This window comes from Lampris incognitus, chromosome 6 (genome assembly GCF_029633865.1).
Source record: "Lampris incognitus isolate fLamInc1 chromosome 6, fLamInc1.hap2, whole genome shotgun sequence".
Classification (NCBI taxonomy): Eukaryota; Metazoa; Chordata; class Actinopteri; order Lampriformes; family Lampridae; genus Lampris; species Lampris incognitus.
In genome coordinates, this window is record NC_079216.1 from 15,301,661 (window position 1) to 15,328,101 (window position 26,441).

A 26,441-nucleotide genomic window follows, 5' to 3' on the forward strand; every position below is an offset into this window, starting at 1 on the left:
GTGTGTGTGTGTGTGTGTGTTTGTGTTTGTGAGTCGCTCTGTAAGATGTCAGATTTGGACACATCTCTTGACCCAGAAAGGCTTTGGTCGATATGTGATAAGCTTCTCCTCCATCTCCTATCTCTTCACCGTCACTGTTTTCACAGTTTTTTCTCCCCCCCTAAATGACGGTTTGCCTGATTTATTTATTTCTTTGTTCATTTCCAGGCAAAGCTGTTCATTGCAGTTATATTTCTGTTGGTAGGACTCTGTGGCGTAAACCTTACTTCCCAGACAGAAACACTCATGAAGATGTCTGAAGATGTTTTTTTTTTTTGTTCTTCTAAGTTTAAATCATAATTTTCTGTGTACTCTCAAGTCGCATATTCTCAGATCGGCCGTAGTTATTATGAATGTGCCGAGCAATCGGCGAACAAATGTGTCGATAAATCAATCAATCAACGATTCAATCAGTCAATGATTCAATCAATCGATCAGTCAAAATGTCATTGTTGTTTTCTGCTCCATCAGAGTTAATCACAGATCCTGCTGTTATGAATGTCATAGTGAGAATATTTACAGTGAGAGTCGTCACACAGCATACAGTGAATTCTACATTAGCATGATTCTCACATCAGATTGCACCAACGGAGCTCATGGAATTAACTTTTGTAAAGTCACAAACACAAGGACACAATCAAAGACACCAAACTGCAGAACTCGCCGTGCAGGTTTTGCATGGTTTGATGAGCCAAGTCGGGTGGAGTTATCCACCATCCCAGAGGCTAGCCTTGGTAGTAGAGCAAGTCAATTGAAATGACACTGACAGACTTGGTCGCCTCTCCGCATGGCAGCAGCAGACCCAAGCTGAAGCAGAGTTCCTTTTAATGCTTAAGGTGCGCTTCGAGTTATTATGCTAAGCACAAACGAAGTGACTGAAGACTCCCAAAAGTGCATGAGTGCCGACTACTTCAGCTTAGGTCTGCTGTCATTGATATTTAACCATGTCTTTAAATTGTATATATATATATATATATATATATATATATATATATACATACATAGTTTTTTTGTCTTTTGCTGTTAACAGCGGAATCAAGTCAGCATGTTCAACACTGTGTTGGTATCTAAGCAGATGATTAAAGATTCAGTAAGTTGTGTCAGTTAGAAACCAGACGAAGACACCGTTTCTACCTAGCAAACACAGATATGGTCACTAGAGTCTAAAACTAGGGAGGGGGAAAAACACTAAACAAACACACAGAACTAGAAAAGCCTAAAATGATCACAAAAATCTGTGTAACGATGTGCATGACTTCAGAGTGTCCAGTTGCTACGTTTAAAAAAAAAAATGTTTTGGACTTTTAGTGTCACTCTAAGGCCTTCAGTATTGGCTCCCCCACAGCTTTTACATTCATTAAAATATCCATCTTCGTGTCTTTTCCATCCCTATTTATATGGTCTCCTTCAGTGCCGGTAAATGGTTGTTTTGGAAAATTACAATTTGGGCATTGAGATGGTGAGTCCCAATAAAGGAACATGATTATAAATAAAAAAAGCTATAAATAAAAAACAAATCTTACAAGCTGCCCTCAAGGGTGACACTTAAAAGATCCAAAAGAAAGTATGTCAGTATCACTACCACTGTCTAAATGTGCTGTGGTGCTTCTATATACACGAGGGGAATGTTAACTTTTTGGTCGGGCATTGGTATTGGTGTCCACGTTGCTTTACAAAGAGGGGTCCTTTGTGGTTCTGGGTTGTGTGTCCTTTCAGCCCTGCTCAGAGCAGCTTCCTCTGTGACTGTTGGCTGGTGACCTCTTTATTCCGGCTCCTGGTGGACCGTCTGTGTAACCTGTTGCTGCCGCTGCCAGCTGGGGTGCAAACACACAACACGAGCATACACTTTCAGTAAGTTTTCACAGGCACTCCGTTCAACAAAATTAATTTTAAACACTGAAATGTCAACACTGGGGCATTTTTTATTCTGGTCCTAATGTTAACCCCACAAAAACACCATCGGTTTGTGTTGTTAGCTAACATGGATTTACCTTTGATATTCTGCCTGTGACTTTATCGATATTGTACAATGTACTTCCATTATGACAGAAATATAGTACCCCCCCATTTTCTCCCCAATTGAACCCAGCCAATTACCCCACTCTTCCGAGCCATCCCGTTCACTGCTCCACCCCCTCTGCCGATCCGGGGAGGGCTGCAGACTACCACATGCCTCTTCCGATACATGTGGAGTCGCCAGCCGCTTCTTTTCACCTGACAGTGAGGAGTTTCACCAGGGGGGGGCGTAGCACGTGGGAGGATCACACTATTCCCCCCCTCCCCCCTGAACAGGTGCCCTGACCGACCAGAGGAGGCGCTAGTGCAGCGACCAGGACGCATGCCCACATCCGGCTTCCCACCCGCAGACACGGCCGATGTCCGACCAAGTCGGAGGATTCCAACCAGCGATCCCCATGTCGGTAGGCAACAGAATAGACCGCCATGCTACCCGGACGTTCCAACAGTACATACTTTTATCAAATATGGGACACCTTATGTGTAAAAACGCCCATCTTTTTTAAAAAAAATTTTGGATATAATTTTGCTGATCAAATTCAGCTTAATATCGCGGTGGTTGTTTTTCTGCCAGGGTCTTTATCCTGCCAGGGTCTTTATCCTGCTGGGGTCTTTATCATGCCAGGGTCTTTATCCTGCCGGGGTCTTTATCATGCCAGGGTCTTTATCCTGCCAGGGTCTTTATCAGCTGCTGAACTCAGCTGCTAGCTAACACACACTCACACGCTGTTTTGATAGTTTATTGCATGCGTCCACAATCTATTTCAACATTTCTCTTCAAACTCACGTGAGGTACACTGCACTTGTGGCTCTTCCCACTGTCCATCGGACATACAGCGTATGACAGGCAGGTGGCGCTGTGTGTAGCCCGTGTCACACTGGTAGCGGACTATGGAGTTGACAGGGTAGCGCTCTCTGCTTCTGCCCATTGGCCTGGCGTGTTGTACCTCCGGGGGCGCTGGGCACATGACTGACAGAGAAAAATAGAAAAAAACAAAAAAACAAAACAGATTTAAAGATGAACAGTGAACTCAGCAGACATCTGGGCCCCTGGAGGTCAAGGTCACAGGGGCAACCATTCCTGCCCCTCAGAGCCATGGCAGTGGAGCTTTAATTCAATTGGTGCTATTTTGGCACATTTGCAGAGACATGTCGGTGCGTGGACCCACAGGAGAACGCTCAAGGAGAGATGCAATACATCTGCATAAACTGGACGCTACAAGATGTCTGCAAAGCAGCAACATCTGAGTCATCAAAACATCTGTGATCAGACATGTTTTTCTTTTGTTTATGCTAGTTTCTACACATTGAAGGGTTAAACATGCCATATAATGAACCTTTGGTTTCTATTCAGTGTTTAGGTGCTGCTGAATGGTACTCAATGAAACAGTACACAACTCATGCACATCACTTTGTTAAAAATAGATAAAAGATGTCTGACCCCCAGCCCCCCAAAAGACTTGCTTTTTGCTCAAGGTCCTCAGCTAATTGTGCAGTGATGGAAGTGAATGACATCTACTGAGAGCATTCAAAGATGGCAGATGTGAAATGACAAACATGCTCTGTGTATCTCCTACTGTTCTATTTGATTTTGTCTTCCTTCAATTTGCTGTTGTTTTCATATCGCTAACCAATACAGTCCAGGAACCAAGTAGACTTATACAAAGCACCTTTCAACTATGGAGATGTAGAATGATATTACATACCATGTCTGCTTACCCTAATATGAATGGGATACAGGCAAAACTCAAATCGGCCCATAGCATCTTTAGGAATAGGAAAATTGTAGGGAGAGATGAGAGCTACATTACATTTTAGGCCTTATCCACCTTCTAAGGGATCCTTTTTTGAAGCGGTGATCCCTGCTGGTTATGATGTAGCCCTAGGTTCAATTCCAGGTTAGCAGTTTCAGTGAAGTTCATTATTTTGGCGAACTTCATTATTTCAGCGAACTCTGGCACTTGCACCTACCAGGTCCGCTTTTGCAGGTGAAGGGAAGATGGTAATTGCAGGGAACATCATTCCACTGTCCACCTTCATGCCAGATCATGACCACGCAATCCTCCCCGGAGTTGAAGTAGTTATCTGGCTGGTTTGGCCTCCAGTTCTCAAAGGCCTGAGCAGAAGACACCATGTTTTATTTTTTTAAACAAAGAAAGACACGGACATTCAGTTGCTGAGTTTGACATTTTAGCCACTGTACAGAAGGCACTATGTGTTCATCCCACCCATGAACACCTGCCTCAGTAAAGCAGACCATTCTCTCTGGAATGGTACGCAAAGAAACCATATTAACACACTGTAAAAGAGACATCTGGGTGTCTCTCAACCATCTAGTTAACAGATCATTCATTGAGTGATTCTTCTGCAGGGTCTAAAAGGAGAATGCTGCTGTGGGTAAATAAAATCTTCTTAGGTCCAGTTTGACGTCATTGTCTCTCTCGTTATCATGGAGGTTTGAGAAAATAATGAGCTCTCCCATAAAATAGAGACCAGACACCTTGAACTGAAAGAGGAGAACTTGCTCGGCCTGCTGCGAGGGACTCATAAGGCCAGGCTGAACAACTGTAACAGTGTACGACCACGGATGTGTAGACTCGCTAGCCAGTTGGCTAGAGGATCGGACCCTTTAGTCGACTGGTTAACGTAGTCACCCGTGGTGCGGGGAACCCAGGTTCGATCCCGCCTGCCCCATGAATTCTCTCGCTACACAAATAAGTAAAGGTGTAAGCAGATGTACTGGTGTCAGCTTGGCATATTGTGTAAAAAGAGAGAGAGCTGACTGACATCTCCAGGTTTGTCTTTTCAGTCCACTTTGATAGAAGTTGGAACATCTCATCAGTGTCTGGTGGGATTATTGTACTCATCTATTATTCCAATTGATGGTTAACCTTTTATCCGTTCCCTGGTTTTCAACAGCAGTTTGTGAATCACTCCATCAGTTACTGTGGTGTTGTCAAGTCAAGTCCAGTTTTATTTGTATAGCCCAATATGTTGTCCTTGCACAACAACTTACAAGGGGACTCCCATCTGTCCATCGGAACTCATTCTGAACATCTCTGTCATTGAGTCCAATCCACTGGTAGTCCTGGCCATTGGCTATGATGCAAAAACAAAGAGAGGATCATTTGGAATTATTTTACAGATATTATAAGTAGATATTACACCATGTGCTAACAGGCTTTTGTTCTTGAGTTGTTGATTTGTCAGCCAAATAAATGCACACATATACGCTTGCAAGCATGAACATGGACTCGGGGCAAAAAGTAAAAAACAAACACATGCACTTAAACGCACAAACACACCCTCACAGACACTGAATTGCCAGTTTATTAGGTACACCTATCTAGGTTTAGGCCACACACTACAGTCAGGTGACATATGACTTGGTGGAATGTACCATTTGTGGGCGGTGGGGCTGTCCCTAATAAACTGGCAACTTAATGGACACTCAAATGTCTCCAGCAACAGCAATCACCAGGTAATCAAGACACACATCCTTACTCCTGTGGCACACAGAAAAACACCCACACACACACCAAGCTACTCACAGTTGACGAACTGCTGTTCCTCCTGGGAGGTGATGCTGACTAGGTGGGCGTTGAGCTCCTGACAGCGGCGCTCAGCATCTGACCAGGTGTCCCTCTCCGCAAAGTGGAGGTAACAGCTACCCATGAACTCCAACCAGCCCTCCGGACAGCCCTGCATCGCTACACACATACACACACACACACACACACACACATACACACACGCACACCAATGGTGTCACAAATTAACGTTTTGTAATCATACTTTGCTGTTCTTTAACACATTGTGGCTCAACTGTGTAAAATATTCACATATAAAGGAACTTCTCGTGGCTGAATATGATGAAAATCTTTTCACCTGATTAAACGAAGTGAGACTGATTGGAACAAAATGAGAGTGTACTTAATTATCAAACACAAGTCGGATTTCTGAAGTTTTGGAAGAATCCATCCATCCATTATCTTAACTGCTTATGGATGGGTGGCACAGTTAAGATAATGGATGGATGGATTCATCCATTATCTTAACATTCAACATCTTTCAACATTTTGGAAGAATGTTGCCCGAAGTTATACTGAAGCTTTTACGTGTATATATTGATAGATATTATAACTTCTCTTTACATCTTATCACATCTAAAAAAAAGAAAGAAAATACATCAGTGTAAATGAAACATTTGCAGGATGCAGTTTTATTATTGGTGAGCTATGCATGGCTCCTGGTTTTCATTTAAGCCAAACACGATGCCAGTTATTTCCCCCAATTTGCATACTAAGATTGTTGCTTATAGCCCCTGCAAGGTAATACTCAGACAGGGGGCTGCCCCAGAGAAGAGCTTGTCTCATAGATGAACTGTATTGTCTATGATTAAGGAATGTTGCACAGCTCCAGAATGCTTCTCTCCATCCATCCATTATCCAAGCTGCTTATCCCAATTGGGGTTGTGGGATGCTGGGGCCTATCCCAGCAGTCATTGGGCGGCAGGCTGGGGGACACCCTGGACAGGCTGCCAGTCCATCACAGGGCCAACACACATAAAAACATTCACACCTAGGGACAATTTAGTACAGCTGATTCACCTGACCTACATGTCTTTGGACTGTGTGAGGAAACCCATACAGACATGGGGAGAACATGCAAACTCCACACACAAGACAACCTGGGATGACCCCCAAGGTTGGACTACCCCAGGGTTCGAACCCACTACCTTCTTGCTGTGAGGTGACCGCGCTAACCACTGAGCCACCGCGCTGCCCTGCTTCTCTCCAGTTCCTGTCGATTACAGAACGTGAAATCCTATCACATCCGCCCTCGAGCAGAGAATGGGCGATCTAATAACTAGAATTCAGCTGATAAACCATGTTATGCTTGGTTGGAATGGAGACCTAATGGTACATGGCTGTCCCTCACAGATGTAAATTATAAGGGTGCTATCATTTGTTCACAATTTAAAACAGCTTGCTTTGACTTCCTGCATTCACTTTCTTTAAAAGATGTGCGTCAGTAATGCGAAAGCCACCAGGGTACATTAAAGCCAGTAAGATGTGAAATGGATTTAGAAAACCATGTTACTTGTTCCTTTTTTTTTAATTTTCCCCACCTTTTCTCCCCAATTGTACCCAGCCAATTACCCCACTCTTCCGAGCCATCCTGGTCACTGCTCCACCCCTTCTACCGATCCAGGGAGGGCTGCAGACTACTGCATATCTCCTCTGATACATGTGGAGTCTCCAGCCGCTTCCTTTCAACTGACAGTGAGGAGTTTCACCAGGGGGACGTAGTGCGTGGGTGGATCACGCTATTCCCCCCAGTTCCCCCTCCCTTTGAACAGGTGCCCTGACCGACCAGAGGAGGTGCTAGTGCAGTGATCAGGATACACACCCACATCTGGCTTCTCACCCTCAGACACGACCATTTGTGTCTGTATGGATGCCCAACCAAGTTGGAGGTAACACGGGGATTTGAACTGGTGATTCTCGTGTTGGTAGGCAACGGGATAGACCGCCACGCTACCCGGATGTCTCAGATGTCACATGTTTTATGTCTAAACCAGTCAGATCTGAGTCTTAAAAGGGGCACTTACGTGTGGTGCAGTCCTCCCCTGTGAAGCCTTCTGGACACTGACACACTGCAAGTTCATTTTGTGCAGAGCAGGTTCCTGCTCCACATGGGTTCGGATCACAAGGGTCTGCAGAGACTGGAGAGAGAGAGAGAGAGAGAGAGAGAGAGAGAGAGAGAGAGAGAGAGAGAGAGAGAGAGAGAGAGAGAAACAGACAGACAGACATACAGACAGATAGAAAGACAGAGAGAGAGAGAGAGAGAGAGAGAGAGAGAGAGAGAGAGAGAGAGAGAGAGAGAGAGAGAGAGAAACAGACAGACAGACATACAGACAGATAGAAAGACAGAGAGAGAGAGAGAGAGAGAGATTTAAAGTTACTGCACACAATATTATTGAAGGTGATGAAAGTATTTTTTAAAAATGGGAAAAATTTAACTATTTTTTCCCAGCAGCAGTCTAAATGAAATGCAACACTACTCACTACTGCTTTGAGATGTGGAATTACCATAGTCATAATTATCCTTTATCATCTTTGTCAGTGGAGTTTGAATGTAGCAGGTAATTTACATGACAACAGATTTATGCCCGTTTGATACTCTCTGAAGAGGGTGTAGTGTGGACCTCCACAAATTGTGCACGCGCTTCCAGCGAGCACAAAGCCATTTTAATGCATTCTCATTTAGCAGTATTCTCCTAAATGACAGGTAGCAGTGTAACACAAAACATCAGCTGAATCTCTTTTAAATGTGGCATCATTTGTGCAGCCAAGTGTGTAGTTAAAAAATTTTCGCCGGTGCACGTAAACATGCCAGACAACCATGCAGGTTGGTCACAAGCCCCATATTTATGTCAATTTAAGCACAAGGTCCCTTGTGCCACTGCAGACACATCAGCTATAAATCAGGCATACTCCTTGTGTTCAGATGTACTCTCATCTCAAAATCTAAGAGTTTCATACTGTAAGCTTGAAATTTAGTTAAATCACCCCTTATAAAGAACTTCAAAAAGTGAATCTGGTCAACCAATATGCTATCAGCAAAATGAAATCTGTGATAAAGCTTAGCCACTTACTCTCTGCTACCACTGGTAGCTCCACAACAGCAGGTGTTGCTAGTGAGACAGATGGCGCTGTGGTTGGGCTGGTGTACAAAGCTGTGGTCACATACATCTCCTCGGTAGATCCCGCTCGTCCTTCCTGTTCCAGCTCCACCGCCATCTCCTCTAAACCTGGCTGGTGAAGGTGGGCAATGGACCCTGTCTTGAGTGTTGACCCAGGTTGGAAGACTACAGATAGCCTCTCAGTGGTCTCTTCTACTTGAAAGACCCCACTGCCTGAGGAATGCTGGTGCTGGTCCAAAGTGCTGCCTGTTTCACCATGGGTCCCAGACCCGCTTCCCTCCCCACTCACCTCCACCACTCCCCGTCCTTGCTGAGGCTCATGAGTGGAGGGATGCACCGTGACCTCCATCACTTCATCATCAGTGAGGTAGATGACGTCACCCCGAGGTTGGGACTCATCCCCAGATGGGGTTCCAGAAGCAGAGGCGCTGCCTGAGAAACCAGATGGAAAACCGCTTGGAAAGCCGCTGGCGAACCCTGAACCAGATGGACGATAGCCAGATACTTCCTGCTCACCAGATGGCTGGTCTGTTAGGTCAACAAAAGTATGGTCGACAAAGGTCACGCCAGGAAATCCTGACCCAGAAGTGGTGCCACTAAGGTCCGCACTGAAGAAACCACTGGTCCCTGACCCAGATACAGCTCCTGATCCAGACATAAACCCTGATCCAGACATAAACCCTGATCCGGATATAAAACCTGACCCAGAGACAGCCCCAGACCCACTGATATCAACAATCCCTCGACCAAGCTCCTGCTCTGTGGGTTTTTGGAAGGTTTTCGACAGGTCCACCATCTCTCCATCCACCATGATGATAAAAGAGTCCCCACTGGCACCACTAATGTCCCCACTGGTACCACTTGCAGAGCCAGACCCTGACCCTGATAAGAAGCCACTGAACATGGGCTGACCTCCATCTAACTCCTCCCCAGACCCTGATCCAGATGCACTAGCCCCAGATCCTTGTTCTCCATGGAGGAAGGTGATGGTACTTCCCTCTCCTGCCTCCTGGGGACCTCCAGATGTGGATCCTTCCCCTGAGAGGGAGTCTCCACTGCTGTGGAAGATAATATGCAAGCCAGGCCCAGAGCCTTCGCCACTGGCACTGGAGACACCAGATACCACTGATCCATCCTCACTGTGGATGTCGATGACGCCGCTGCCACTACCAATGGCAGAGTGTTCAGCTGAGCCTGAGCCTGAGCCAGAGACATCTACAAGGACTGGAGGAACATCAGCAAAAAAAAAAACAAACAAAAAAACAACATAAGAATATGGGGAGATGGGGAAACATGAGAATATTGTTGTAGCTTTGTTAAGGAAGGCACTTTGTGATGATTAGTGTATCTTTATCAGTAACATTATTAGGTATTGTTAGTGATCACTTTGTCACAGAAAACAACATACTGTGATGATGAGAAGTTATGCTAGAGTTAACTGAATGCAAGGCAGATGCTATGATACCAAGAGTGGAGTTTTCATTCACACACAGTGTCTCTATGGTCATTCCATGGTGCTGTCTTACCAGTTGGAGCAACTTGGTCAGTTATGACAGTTGTTTCATTGATGAATTCCTCGACCACTACAGTCATATTCACACTGGTTTCATTTTCACTGTGAATTACAGGAGTTCCAACTGGAGAGAAACAAAACCAGAAAGAAGAACCATCAGATTTGGCTAAATGTTTCCTAGATGGTAAAGAACATTGTCAGGCTACACACAAGGAATTTGTTTATTTAGAAGTCTTTCTGATACTTTCTTTATCCCTTAAAAACTGGTTACCTGCTTCATTTACATTTACGCATTTGGCTCCTTTATCACAGAAAAATATACATTTTGGTGATTAGAGAGGTAGAGATAGAGCAAGATCCAAAGACCAAAGAGAACAGGCTGCCCAAGGACCTTATATATATTCACATATACTGAGATTGAAAGACCACTTCAGAGATGCTGTCTTACCTGGAGCAAGTCGGTCAGTTACGATGGTTGTCTCATTGATTAATTCTTCAATCACCATAGTTATATTCACACTGGTTTCATTTTCAGTGTGAACGACAGGAACTTCAGCTGAACAGACAAAACCAGATAACAATAAATCAAATCATAGGAGCATTGTCAAGCTACAAACAAGGACTTGAGTTCTTAGGATTCATTCATCCATTCATTCATCTTCAGCTGCTTCTCCGGGGTAGGGTTGCGGTGGTAGCAAGCTAAGTAGAGCACCCCAGACATCCCTCTCCCCAGCAACACCCTCCAGCTCATCCTGGGGGATCCCAAGGCATTCCCAGGCCAGATTGGACATGTAGTCCCTCCAGTGAGTTCTTGGTTTACCCCGGGGTCTCCTCCCAGTTGGCCATGCCCAGTAAATCTCTTAAGGAAGGTGCCCAGGAGGCATCCTAATCAGATGCCCGAACCACCTCAACTGGCTCCTTTCAACGCGAAGGAGCAGTGGCTCTACTGTGAGCTCCCTCTGGATGTCTGAGCTCCTCACCCTATCTCTAAGGCTGAGCCCAGACAACCTACAGAGGAAATTCATTTCAGCCGCTTGTATCCGCGATCTCACCTTTTCGGTCACTACCCAAAACTCATGACCATAGTTCTTAGGATTCTGTTTGATAGATATTTATCATTTTGGTTAAGTGGCTCATTTAAAGGGTCTGCTCAGTAGTTGGTTGTAATGAAGCCGACCCTCTGTAAGTTTCAAACAGTGCGTCAGTTGTCTGGTTCTGCCTCGGAGTGCTTATGTCAGAGGGTATAATCGCTTATGTTCACCATACATCTATGGCTAATACAAGCAAATCTTTTACACTTCTCAGCAGCCAAAAACACTATACATTTTTGAGACATTGGTCTTCGATCAGACAGTCCAGTTTTCAAATGGTTTGTCCCCAAAAAGTGGAAAAATCAACTGGACCTCAGAACGTCTGATCAAAACTGAAAAAAAGAAAATGCGTTTTTTAAATTTTTATCCAAAACTACTATATGCTGTCCAATCGAAGCAAAGAATCATTCAAAGTAGTGTTTCATTTCACACAAGCAAGGAGCAAATGATGGGTTATTGATTAGCATATGGATTACCATCCATGAATTTTCTGATCAGGGATGGTAACTGCAACAAACACAATTACATTGTGAGTAGCATATATGTGTGCATTCAAGGCATATGGTGTTCAAGCATAGTATGGCAGAATTTATTTTGTTCCGCAATTCATATTATTTTGTAAAATTGGTGATTGTTAGAGATATTTGGATTTGGTTCTAGTTTTGGTTCTAGAGTGGTTTACAGCACTATCTGTTCCTATTTGGGTTTTTATTCTACCAAACTACTCTTTCTACTGTTATTTCTTCACATGTCTGTACCAACTGTCTAAACACCAAATGTAATAAGTCTTTAGAAGTCTCAAGTAAATTAAAATAAGTCACACACCCCACACACAAATACCCCCCCCACACACACACACCTTCAAAGTAAAAGCACACATCATGGGCATCTTGTTGCAAGTCTCACGTGATAAGGAGCAGTTGTGCTTGGTTCTGCTCCATGACCAATTTGTCAGAAACACAGCAAATATGCACTTTTGGACTAAAATAATTACATAGAGAACCCTTAGACCAAGGCAACCATGTGCTTTGGTGCATACGAGCAGTATTTAAGTAAAGTGGTTCTTTAACTAAAGGCATGGTGCTTTTTCATCATCATCCTCATCATCATCATAATCATCATCAAAATCAACAACAAAAATAAAAACAAGGAATAAGATGCTGAGTACTTAGAGTCACCGACTTCATTCACACAAGCTAAGATGCTTGATGCATGCTAAGTGAATGTCCGTCTTGGGAGAGAGATCCCTCCTCTGTTGCTCTCCCTGGGGTTTCTTCCTATTTTTTCTCCCTGTTAAAGGTTTTTTTTAGGAAGTTGTTCCTTATCCGATGAGAGGGTCTAAGGGCAGGTTGTTGTGTTGCTGTAAAGCCCACTGAGACAAATTGGTAATTTGTGATATTGGGCTATACAAATAAACTTGACTTGACTTGATTTAAGATCTATGGTGTTGTCTTACCAGTCAGAGTGATTTGATCTATAATGATTGTTGTCTTATTGATAAATTCCTCCTCCTCTTCCTCCTTTTCCTCTTCCTCCTCCTTCTACTACTACAGTCATATTCATGCTAGTGTCAATCTCAGTGTGTTCTACCGGAGTCTCGGTCAATGAGACACAAAACCAGACAAGAGCACTTTCAACTCAGTGAACGTTTTCACAGGTAAATGTTCACAGTTAACAAATGGTAATATATTGACCAGGCTTGCTTGCATATTTAGTTATCGTCATCAGCGTATGTTAATATTTTGATCACAAAACATTCTGCTGAATTTATATGCTCTGTGAAATTAATCTATTTCCAAATTTGTTTGTTTTGGCAGTTGAATAATTCATTTTGCACACATATCATGCAACTGGACACATCTAGAATATGTAATACAAATTTAATGTAACAATGCCTAACCCTTTTGCTACCTCTGAAACAGTAGGCGTCGTAGCGCGAGTGCTCGTCGGGGAAGCCTGTCTGGTTCGGGTAGGCATAGATGATGTGGACTCCAGCCTGCCCTCCTCCGCAATGAGCCCTCGGGTTGGTAATGGGGTACCGGACACTGCGGTCCATCAGCCAGCCAGGGCGACACTTGTCCAGGCCTTGATTCCAAGCGGCATACAGCTGCCCAGTGGTGGCCAGGGTGGTGTTGAGCTTCTGACAGTGCTGCACGGCCTCCTCGTAGGAGAAGCTGTCATAGTCGCTGGTGTAGAAGACCTCACCTAACAAAGGTAGAGAGAGGGGTTTTGGAGGAGAACTCCACTGTTATGCTGTGTGGAGAATAATGGAAAAAAAAAATCGACATATACGTTCGGGCCTAGATATAAATTTGAATATAGATGTTATGTTATGAGGGTTGTGTATTTGTGTGTGCCTTTGTATGTTTAGGACAACTGAAAGGACTGAAACATGACATACATAACTAGGTATGCTCTTAAGAGGCAAGTACAATTACTGTACAAATATTTTCTCTGTTCCATATTGATAAATATTAAAGAGGCTATTTGAAATATTTTGGATTTCTTTTCTTTTTTCTTTTTTGGATTCCCCCCCTTTTCTCCCCAGTTGTATCCGGCCAATTACCCCACTTTTCTGAGATGTCCCGGTCACTGTTCCACCCCCTCTGCCGAGCCGGGGAGGGCTGCAGACTACCACATGCTTCCTCCGATACATGTGGAGTCGCCAGCCACTTTTCACTTGAAAGTGGGGAGTTTCACCAGGGGGACGTAGTGCATGGGAGGATCATGCTACCCCCCCCCCCCCCGAACAGGAGCCCTGACTGACCAGAGGAGGTGCTAGTGCAGTGACCAGGACACATACCCACATCCGGCTTCCCACCCGCAGACACGGCCAATTGTGTCTGTAGGGACGCCCGACTAAGCCCAAGGTAACACGAGGATTCAAACCGCCGATCCTCATGTTGGTAGGCAACGGAATAGACTGCCACACCACATTGGGCTAATGATGCCCAATCCCCCGACATTTGGGTTGTGCGTGCAGTCCTCTGCACACTTTGTATGATCACAGCAAACTGGAATCTACTCTAGGCATTCAAATATGGCAGATTTTGGCATGCAAGCTATGCATTACTTTTTCTATTTGAATTCACTTGTCTTTTTTTATATGTAGCTGTTATTCTAATTGCTGAACAACAGAGGTCAGCCCTCAAATTACACATATTGCCTTTAACATATTAACATACTATTAGATTCCAGTCATTTCAGTCCTCGGCTTTGAGACACAGTCTATGTGTTCTTCTTACCTTGGAGGCGGTCCACATAGCAGAAGACATCATACTGTTCGCTGGCTAGCCTGAGACCATATGACCGCACTCCTGGGAGGTGTTCCAGGTTACCTGCGCAATTATCCCTAGGTGACACTATGGGGTACCTGAACAGGAAATGGTGGTCATAGCACTCCACTGATATTGTAAGACTCAGAAAACATAACTCCCCAAGAATTCATAGCTTTTGCAAAACTAATATCCCACAATTTTTTTAAGATCTTGCAATTTTTATTTATCATGATTATAACCACACCAAATCCCTCAATGCAATTAAATGTAAGTGATGGTAATCTTTAAACAGATGCAATATCATGTCATTAACATGACTAATAAGTTCACTTCAGTTAATAGCCTTCTCAGTGAATGTTGTAGCCAAATCATTTGGCCACAACATTTTGGGGATGAAAGTGTCAAATATATGGAACATTTGGAGGGAATGAGATGTTCTGTTTGAGCCAAAGCAATGGAAGATAGAAAAACTTCTCAATTAAACCAGTGAAACTAGATACATTTCTGATCATTTGGAGCAACTGCTAATGAAAAATAAAGAATCTGACTGGAGCCCTAGTGAACTAAACCTTTACTGCATCGCTCTGATCTATACTCGATAGAATCTCTACTTTTTCTTTGTCTTTGTCTTGTTGTTCATATTTTCAAACTCTGCATGTAATTTTCAATCTTTGTCTCATCTGTGTTTGTTATCTCAGTGCCCTCCAACCTTCCCGCCATTAAGATAAGATAATAACAGTAATCATTACATTTGTATAGCACTTTTTTTCTTCTTCTTCTTCTTCTTCTTCTTCTTCTCATTATTATTATCATTATTATTATTATGGTCTGTAGAAGTTCAAACAAGTTATTATTATTATTCTCTCTATTAAGATAAGATAAGATAAGACAAACTTAGTCCTCATGGAAATTATAGGGTACAGTGGGATACAATCTTTACAGCAGTGCAACACTGCAGTCCTACACAGTGCAGGAAACACATAGTGACTGTGCTAACGGCTACCATATAAGATATACATGGTAGAGCGGGACCAGGATGGTGTCCTGTCTCTCTGAGTACTGATCAAAATTGGCAGGTCAAATACACATCATATATGTGCCATTCAGAGGATGCCTTGATCCAATGAAAATAACCATGGCCTTCAGCTCACCTTACGGTCTGGTCACGAAGCCAGCCTGCATCACAGTGGTGTAGGCCTTTCTCAAAGGCTGCCTGGAGCTGCTGGGGGCTGGCTATAACCGCTCCAATGCTCTGGCAGGCCAGCTGGGCCTCCGCGAAGGTCAGGGTATATCGGCCAGTTAAACCGCGGTAGTGGAACACAACGCCTGGGGAGAGAAAGAGGAGTGAATGGAGGACTCAGAGACAAACGGAACAAAAGAATGCCATGAAAATTTTAAGTTGTTTATACTGGCTGTAGGAATAACTACCAACTCAAGTGGATTTATCTACCTCTAATGACTTTGATACAACCTCGTCTGATGCTAAGATAACTTTTTTTTTCTATCAGTCCTATCAACTTAAACATTTATATGACACCTATATTTTAACTTATCATATGGAATGACTTTTCAGGCCAGACATCCCAACTGGGCTATCTGTTTAAATAAAGGTTAAATAAAATATACTCAAAGTAAGGGAACTCTTGTGAAGCACCTGTTGAAGACATAGCAGTATCAGAGTCCAGCCCCAGACCAGGCCTTGCAGTTGCCTCGGTAACCGTCTCACCAATCACAGATGGAATTGGCAATGGTGAAAGAGTGACCACCTCTCCATGGGCCTCCTCACCCTCAGATGGTGTGGTGCGGTGGTCCATCGGCCCCAGGGTAATGGGGATGATGTCAGGGAAAGGGGTGGTATGCACAGGCCCCAGGCCTTCGTCCTCTCCAGCTGTTGAAAAGACAAAAAGTTTGGGTTATTGCTTTATTTTGGATTACTTGAACTGCTTGATGGCACTGACAATTTTGAAAGTCTTGACATTGGGGCTCTGTGCTGCAATACTGATACTACCAGTCAAGTTGATACAGTTGTAGCATTGTAGGTAATTAATCCTGACCTGTTCACCTGATTGCCAAAAACTGCTCACCAATTACAAATAATGCAATGTATATGGTGCTTAGCCTTAAAGAGTGTTCTGTAAATTGGCAAACTAAAATTTGCAGAAACAAATTTAAGTCAAATCATCCTCATCATGTTGGATTTCTACTATTTCCCATGTTTGTTTTTTTTACACAGGCCTTTACAGGCCTCGTCTAGTATACTGCATATCTTCTAAGCAAGTCAAGCAAGAGTCCATTAATAATGAAATTTTTTACCATCTCACAGTTGGTTGAGTCTTCCCCTTAAAACACTAACTGCAATGCATCTTAACTCAATCAGTCCAGTCTTAATGAGTTATAAATAAATTACTTTTTAGGTATTCAGCTGACTTTCTTGTGAAGACCAGCTTTCAAAAGAGTAAACAGTAGAATAAGCCCAAACTTCTATATAACCAAAATCAGAGTCAACCACCGGTACAGTGCACAGGTTGGAGCCACTGTTTTCCTTTTAATGATCAGGTACGATAGGGAAGAGATTGGTAAATATATGGCTCAGCTTAGGTCCTTCTGGGAAATGTACCTTGGTAGCAGATGGCGTCATAGCGAGAGTCTGGGTAAGGGTAGCCTGTCTGGTTAGGATGCAGGTAGACGGTCCTTACACCCAGAAGCCCCCCTCCACATTGAGGCCTGGCGATGTTAATGGGGTAGCGCACGCTTCTGTCTGCCAGCCACCCAGCATTACAAACATCCATGCCACCCTTCCATGCGAGGTAAAGCTCGCCAGTGGTTGCAAGTCGGGCGCCCAGCTTGGCACACTGGTCGTCTGCTTCATAGAAGGTGAACTTCTCCACAGACATGGAGTAGAAGACTCTACCTGAAAGGAGAGAAGACAAACAGAAGTAGGAAACAGCTGAAATTAAGAATTCTGTTTAGACATAGTGGTGGCTGTAAGGCCCAAGTTTCCCCTGGCCAATTTGACACTGCATTTAACAGCAGTCAGACATCTAGAATAGACTTGCAAATGCTGGAGGGTTAAAATTGGCCCAGGGCAGAGGAACTTTCTAACCTCCTGTTCAAATTTTCCAGGATTTAGACAGTGGCCAGTGCTAATGTCCCATGCTGCATAACAAGTGCCTATGTCAACATAGGTGCAAAATTATGTTGTTTTCATTGACTAGAGATGGGTGAAGATGTATACTGAAGCAAGTAGTCTTAATTTGTTTTTCTTGTGACTAAATACTTGAGCTGCCCCTTGGAACAACATGTAGATCACAGCAAGTCCCAGGATTTGCATATATCGTTTTTAACCCTGATGTTTACCTGATATTTTCTCAGCAAAACAGTAGACATCATAGGTCTCATTGATGTCTCTTACTCCATAGGTCCTCACGCCGGGGAAGTTCTCTTTGTCCCCATAGCACCCCTCACGCGGCTCATGGATCGGATACCTTAAAGAGAACACAGCGGAGACAGATTGGAGGTACGTTTTGAACTGGGCTGTATTTACTCTATGTAGATTTCTTTGGGAGACAAAACAAGTGGAAAAAAGAGATAATTTGACACCAAGTGTTCTACATGTGTTCTACTATCATTTATGAATCTGCCTTGAGGGATCCAAACTTAACTTACATAGACTTGGCTTTCAGAAAGTACTGCCCTTATGATTCAAATGGTCTACCAGTCAAAAACCTAATAGATCTAACAGCCCTGATAGGACAAGACTTCAAGCCCTTCTTGCTTTTTGCACCATTTACCACGATGAGGCCAAACTAAATTAGCTGTAAACCTGTTACAACATCAATTATTTTAGTAGCTTTGGGCTGTTAGACCTATGTGGCACGAGTTTTACCTAGGTGGAAATGCCAAGGAGCTTGTTCAAAATCTACACTGAGAAATTAATGATAAAAGCTCCAAGAATGATACTTCAGTACCTATGAGAAGGTGTCAAGTGGTTAATGAAGTCGTCCCCCACCTTGGAGGACCTGAATTTGATCCCCTGCATCTGCACCTGTCAAAGTGTCCTCGCCTAAGGTACTTAACCCCTATTTGGTAGTCAATGTTGTTCATTCATGGTCTAAATCCACCTAATTGTGTTCAGGGTCACAGGGTACTGAAGAAGAAATGACATTTTCAACATGTTACCAAATCTCACACTCACAGTGTATGAGTAATTTACAGCCTCCAACATACATGTCTTGGAACTGTAGGAGGAAGCCAAAGAGCTCCAAGGAAACCAAAGCTAACACACTGAAGAACATACATACTCAACACAGGAATTAAACCCAGACCACTCTGGCTGTGAGGCTACAATGTTAACTACTAAGCTACCCAAGTATTGTAGTGGGTGGTTTAAATGAAACCAAGTATACCCTTGACACGCAATGGTACACAATTGGACACTCCTGGAATCAAGTCAGTAGCTGCAGGGACAACATCCTACCTAACGGTCTTATCTGACAACCATCCGGCATCACACTGGTGGTACCCATCATCATAGGCAGCCTGCAGCTGGGCTGGGGTTGCGATGACGGCACTGTTCTGGATGCAAGCTGCCTTGGCCTTCTCAAAAGTCATGGTGTAGCGGGTAGTGATGGCTCGGTAGTGGAACACAATACCTGTTTGATTAAAAGAGAGAAGCGGAGAAAGAGACAGAGACAAAGAGAGAGTGGGAGAAGTACAGTTTTTGCAGGTATTATCTCTCTGTGAAAAATCAATGTATTATGTTTGTGTATAGTCAATCTCTTCACAAATGAAAGTTATTTTTACGCTGACAAACTGGAAAATACAATTGACCATCTTTGGGCTCTACTTCTCCCGAAAGAGGTTATTCATTAAACTATTTAATATGGAGTGTATTCCACAAGTTTCTGTGTTATACCTTGAACCTGGATCTCCACCGTGTCGTGGTTCTCCTCTATACCATGCATCACCTCACAGCGGTATGTTCCTGAATCTTTGGACCTCAATTCTGTCATCTCAATGGTGGCATCGGTGGGCACAAGGGGGTAGTTGACCATGGTGACCCTGTCAAGATATTCTGTCTCCACGTGAACTTTGCCCTCTGATGCCACCAGGATCAGTGTGACCTTCTCTTTTGTGACATAGGTCCACTTAATTCTGTGGGAAAGCGGGGTGATTGTTGGGGCTCCAGGATCATTGACGGCGTTGTCCTGGAAGTAGCATGGCACCACAACCTTGCTACCCAAGAGTGGGTGCAGGGGCATCTCCATGGGGATGCTAATGCTCAGCGAGCCATCCAGGTCTGGAGTGACAATAAGAAGAGTTTAGCTTGTTCTTTAACGCATTCATCCCTTTTCACCAAATGCATTTTAATTCAAAATATATGAGACATCAAATTGTGTATTTCCTACAATGGCAATGAAGATGCATGAGAACTCAAGAACTAAAAAAAGAAAACAAGCTTAAAATTAATTTCCTCCTGTCAATTAAACACTTACCGGCAGGCTTCTCGAAAGATAATGTTGCCGTGATGAGGGGCAGTGACGCACACAGTAGAAGGAGGGGGTTCATGATTACCTGGAGAGCAGAGGATGTCCAAAAACAATGCTGGGATGAGCAGTGTGTGACTGATACAGATGTGTTACAGTACACATTCTCAGCCTCATACAAGACAAGGCCGAGCAGGAAACAATCTTTTACCCTCACAAAGTTTCCAGTAAATGGGCTTTTCAGCATAGCTAAATATATAGCTTCACTAAATGAAGTGAGGCTTTCTTTCCCTACACAAGCAAGCAAGAGCCTCTTAGTCTTAACTGACGGGGATCTCTCAGGGCATTTCATCAGGACGAAGGCTTGAGCCCCTGCAGCCAACACGGGGATCGCCGGTTCAAATCCCCGTGTTACCTCCGGCTTGGTCGGGCGTCCCTACAGACACAACTGGCCGTGTCTACGGGTGGGAAGCCGGATGTGGGTATGTGTCCTGGTCGCTGCACTAGCGCCTCCTCTGGTCGGTCGGGGCACTTGTTCAGGGGGGGTGGGACTGGGGGGAATAGCATGATCCTCCCACGTGCTACGTCCCCCTGGTGAAACTCCTCACTGTCAGGTGAAAAGAAGCAGCTGGCGACTCCACATGTATCGGAGGAGGCATGTGGTAGTCTGCAGCCCTCCCCGGATCGGCAGAGGGGGTGGAGCAGCGACCGGGAAGGCTCGGAAGAGTGGGGTAATTGGGGGAATACAACTGGGGAGAAAAATGGGGGGGGGGGATCCAAAAAAAAAGAAATGTTTTGGCAACTTCCTGTGAGCAAATGGGTAAATCGATCCCAAAAGGGAAGATAAGTTGTTAAAAAGTTTTGCCTTTTAGATCCCTCCCCCCGCCCCCCCCCCCCACACAGAACTGTAATTCTGTGCCGCTCTTTGTTGAACTTGTGTTATTTTGTCCTGCGTAGAGTGATGAATGTAAGCTCATATTCACACCCTGTGTTGGTCGGGGTCTGTACTGCTTTTGGCACACGGGGTTGTATTATGTCATCGTCGCTGGCCGACGTGGAAACACGACGTCAAGAGCCTGCGACCCGTTTGGAAATACCACACACTCGCTCCCTGAAGAATGAAAGCCTCTGTGTCTCTGGGCACAGAAATGTTCCTAGTGCTAAAATAGATCCTCCATCTCTGTACCGTAAAGGGAGGAGGAGAAGTGTGATTCATTCACTTTTACAGCCATTCAAGAAATGATGAAGGAGAGAAATGGGAAATTTGGGCAAATTTTCCAGCTGACTAAGATAACGGCCCATTCAGAATGCTGCGTGTGTGTGCGTGTGTGCATGTGTGTGTGTGTGTGTGTCTGTGACATCTCTATCTATCTTTAGTACAAGTATGTCTATATGAATAGAGAGCATAAGTAATAAGACAATCTGTGTGTGTGTGTGTGTGATCTCTATCTATCTATCTATCTATCTATCTATCTATCTATCTATCTATCTATCTATCTATCTATCTATCTATCTATCTATCTATCTATCTATCTATCTATCTATCTATCTATCTATCTATCTATCTATCTATCTATCTATCTATCTATCTATCTATCTATCTATCTATCTATCTATCTATCTATCTGTCTGTCTGTCTGTCTGTCTGTCTGTCTATCTATCTATCTATAGTACATGTATGTCTATAATATGGATAGAGAACATAAGTAATAAGACAATCTGTGTATGTGTGTGTGTGTGTGTGTGTGTGTGTGTGTGTGTGTGTGTGTGTGTGTGAGCGAATACATGTGAGTGTGAGCCCGAGGGACTACTAGCAAGCATATGAACACAGTCCGCCCCTGTCAGATTGTTTTTAATAGTTCACTGTAAAGTGGGGGTCCGTTGGCCTCCAGTGGCGGCGCCCTGTTTATTTTTTCTCCTGGTATTTCATTGCTGTGACGTATGGTACAGTCAATGCACAGTGCCGCCGCTGCTGCCACCACCGCCGCCGCCGGCCCAAACTGTGCCATCATTGTGTTGCGTTCATGAGCCCCCTGGACATGTTGCAGGACCGAGCCAGCTCACGCCAAACGGCCTCTGTGAAAACACGTGCTGCCCAATAAAGCCGGGCCTACGGCGAGAGGGGCCCCCCATTCTTGACCGGGGGTTAGTGGGCCAGTGAGAGGTCAAAGAAGACATCGGATGACCTTTATGGTCCAACCTTAAGGGTTCAGTGGTCCGGGGTTGTGGTGTGTTGCGCGTTAAGTGACAGAGGGGTAGCAACTAGCTACCGCTGCTGGTGCAAAAACACCAACCGGTACGCAACCTGGAAGGAAAGGAATACATGCAACTTCTTTGCTCAGTTTGTGTGTGTGTGTGTGTGTGTGTGTGTGTGTGTGTGTGTGTGTGTGTGTGTGTGTGTGTGTGTGTGTGTGTGTGTGTGTGTGTGTGTGTGTGTGTGTGTGTGTGTGTGCATACGTGCATGCATACACACGTCCAGCTGGCATTTGCACAGTGTAAAACTCAGGACATTCAGAAGCACCAGTGTTTGTTCTGCTGCCCAGCCTGTCGATCCAGTACCGAACACACTTTGGCCCGGTCCGGTCTCACAGGGGGACGCTCGTGCCGGGGGCTCATGCTCGTACACCTAAAAGGCCATACAGGTACACATGTCAACTCATCTCTTAGACTACATTCAAGCGGTCTCATCTCCCAAACGACGGCAGAGCGTGAACCCTGGGCTCGGCACGGAGTAGGAGGGTCATGTCATCCACGCTCGTCGCCGCCGCCGCCGTCTGCGGCCACCACAAAGACCGGCCTTGTGCTGATGGCAGCTCAGCCAAGGTGGGCTTCCCAAAGAATGGATAAAGGTGGCGACGGCTCGCCAGCAAGACGGCTGCGGCCGCAACCTCACAATGCACAAACACAGAGGACGCCAGTGAAAACCTTTCTTCGTTTCTGCAGCCCGCCAACCCAAACCGTGGCTGTTTATTGGTTACTGTCCGATCATTCAGCGGATCCATGGCTCTCTGTAAATGCATCATTTAAGCCTCGGCCACTTCATAATGTACACTGGCATTGTGAGCAAGCCAAGCCGGGCCCGGCCAAGCCAATCATTCCTGTTTCCACAGTGCAGCCATTCAGCCAGCGGGTTAGCCGCTCGTCCCCCGTTCAGGCGCTGTGGTATGTTCCGTCCCCAGTAGAGGTGAAGGGCAATAAGGACTTGGTCTGTTCCAGCTTCAGGTGGGGGCAGGGCCTGGGGAGGGCGACCCAGCCAAGGTAAACACAAGGCGGGCATCCAGGGGAGCCCCCACCCCGCCCAGCCCCCTTACTTTCCTCCAGCCCTCTGGAGACCCTCGGCACAACAGAGACGACATTGATACCCACACACACGCTCAAATGTGCGAATAGAAACACACACACACACACACACACACACACACACACACACACACACACACACACACACACACACACACACACACACACACACACACACAATAATCAGCAGGGGAATGTGCAGGAGCGCACGTCTGATGCCCTGGGTAAGAAAAACGTATAGGGGTGTTTGTGAGAGTGTGTGTGTGTGTGTGTGTGTGTGTGTGTGTGTGTGTGTGTGTGTGTGTGTGTGTGTGTGTGTGTGTGTCTACATATATTGGTATTGACACACACTGTGAAGCCTGTGTCAGAGAACACACACAGACACTTATAGATTAAATGGGTGGAGGGGCTTAAATTATACACACAGGTGCTTAGATGTGCATTAGCATATGACTACATCACACATGTAAGTCTGCAGTGTGTGATCGGAGACACACTCGCACAGAGTGACCGAAACGCACATCTTCCTCACACAGAAACACACATCTCCTCGCACAGGAACGCACATCTTCCTCACACAGAAACACACATCTCCTCGCACAGGAACGCACATCTTCCTCACACAGAAACACACATCTCCTCACACAGGAACACACATCTCCTCGCACAGGAACGCACATCTTCCTCACACAGAAACACACATCTCCTCGCACAGAAACGCACATCTTCCTCACACAGAAACACACATCTCCTCACACAGGAACACACATCTCCTCGCACAGGAACGCACATCTTCCTCACACAGAAACACACATCTCCTCACACAGAAACACACATCTCCTCGCACAGGAACGCACATATCCTCACACAGAGGCTCATGTCTGCCTCCCTCCACTGAATGACATCTGTTTTCCACTCTCTTCACCCGCTAACTTGATGATAAAAAAAGTCTTATCTTTGTCTTCACAGCACCTTTATCTGGTCCACCACATGAGGACCCTACAGGGCCAAGACCTTCACACTAGTGGGACTTATGCCGCCTGTGATTTTACTGATGAAGACTCGAGGTAATTGTGAGGGCATGCAGCCGAGGCTCCTGTCCGGGCTGTGTGAGCCCATGCCCACACTTACACACACACACAAGCACACACAAGCATACAGCTTGGGCTCAGTTAGATCTCGTTGTCTGAAACAAGAGCATCTGAGCTCCCCAAAATGAGTCGTAAAGCCCAACACACACCTTTGTGAGGGAAGAGCACCAGCATGCCCTGACGTTTGTAGCCTTTCTTCTATTTCTAAACCAGAGAGAACCACCATCTAGAACACGAGCTCACACGGTCAACAGTCAACAGTCACATTTTGCAAAGCACAAAAAATAAATTAAAAGACACTCTGAAGCCAAATCATTTGACGGTGGAGAAGCAGACTCTGCGACTCACACTTTCTTGTTGCGCACACTCATGAAGCACAGATGTCCCGAGATGAATTATTCATTGAATCAAACGGTCGAGTTCAAATGTCGTTTCCCCTCCCTACCGGGCGACCGAAGACCCAAGGACGTGTCAGACAATGGACGTGTGAGAGTTTGGCGTGTGGAAGTACATCTGGTCCGCTCTGCTTCTCAGCAGGAGACTGGCTGCACCTGTCCATCAGGACGGCCGCGCAGATAGGAGGCGAAGGCACTGCTGCACTCCGGGACTGTTCACTTACTGTTGCCGTCTGTCCGAACACAGTACAGCATGATGGTGTCTGCTGCCGCACAGTTCTGCAATATCTACCCGTGTAACATTGACTTAGAGATCTACAACCACACATAAAACACCACGAGGCTGAGTCTAGAGGTCGACATAAACTTGGTTGAAATTCAAACACCAATTCAAACAAGTCATCAGACATTCCTGAGAGTTCAAATTCGACTTTATCACAGGAAACCTGCCAGATACCGCCGTCACCACGATAGAAATACACCATAAATTTGTCCCAGAGCGCCGTAAAACCCAAAGGCCGAAGTGAGTCAACAAAAATCCTGATTTAATAAAACTAAAACTCACGCCGCTAACTTCTTTTAATCCCCGTAGTTCAGTAAGACCTCGTGGGCGAAATCCAGAATTCACACTGCCCTGCGAAAACAAAATCATAAATCCTGTTTTCCTCACTCCTACCCTCGCCTGTGCGACTCCACCGCTGAAACCGACTTCCTCTGATTGATGCTGGAAATTAATGATCAGAAATTACCTTGAGCTTCATACCTCAGTACCCCCCCGATTAATACCGTGTCACAGAAAGAACGGAGAGTCAAAGTCAAGCCCTCAACAATATTCCTGGTCAGGACTGCCGCGGAGAGCCGAGACTCCGGTTTGTGAGGTGTAAACGTACCATTGATGCTCCAAAGTTCCTGCTGCCAGTGACTCCGACCTGCGAGCCAAATCTCCCTCCGTCTGGGTTCTGAAGGGGGCCTCTCGCTCCTGTGTGCATAGGAGAGCAGAAAGAAGCTTTATTCAAACTGTGGCACAAGTTAAACCGTTGGAAAGAGAGAGAGAGGGAGAGAGAGAGAGAGGGGGAGAGAGAGAGGGGGAGAGAGAGAGAGGGAGAGGAGCAATGGGTATATTCCCTGCCAATCGATGAGGTCATACAAACAGTGTCGAGGGTTGACTATCAAAGCCGAATCACAGAATAGGAGGTGTTCAGGGGAGTCTGTCATGGGCAAGCTGACTGTTCATGTCACACGTCAACCTCTCCTGATGTTTTTACATCCACCCGTCCGACTCAGAAAGCAGAGAAAGTGAGCCGGCAGTTAAAGAAAAAAAAAAAAAAGGTACATTCAGTAAAGAAGAAAAATCGTTAAATCGGTTGAGAAAAATCAACACCAGCAGATTGAATGATTGATAAATGAAAGATTGAATGAACTTTTAATGGAATGAATAGTGTACTGTTGAATTTCATAAAAACATGACGTCTTCATTTGGTGTAGGTGAGGAACTCTGTCGACTATAGTATATGTTATTTACC

At 45.0% G+C, this 26,441-nt stretch overlaps 1 protein-coding gene across 1 annotated transcript; it reads right to left on the reverse strand.

The window, feature by feature from the left end:
- Positions 1 to 25,891, reverse strand: acanb (aggrecan b). The gene is made up of 19 exons (XM_056281810.1): positions 25,809 to 25,891; positions 20,142 to 20,220; positions 19,562 to 19,945; positions 19,124 to 19,298; positions 18,004 to 18,131; positions 17,264 to 17,557; positions 16,301 to 16,534; positions 15,798 to 15,972; positions 14,614 to 14,741; positions 13,280 to 13,573; positions 10,726 to 10,833; positions 10,291 to 10,401; positions 8,717 to 9,988; positions 7,670 to 7,783; positions 5,607 to 5,765; positions 5,072 to 5,154; positions 4,027 to 4,171; positions 2,843 to 3,025; positions 1 to 1,853 (listed from the first exon to the last, which is right to left on the reverse strand). Exons 1-19 carry the CDS (start codon positions 25,809 to 25,811, stop codon positions 1,762 to 1,764), a joined length of 4,161 nt encoding a protein of 1,386 aa, XP_056137785.1. The 5' UTR covers positions 25,812 to 25,891; the 3' UTR covers positions 1 to 1,761.
- Positions 25,892 to 26,441: the final 550 nt, after the last annotated feature.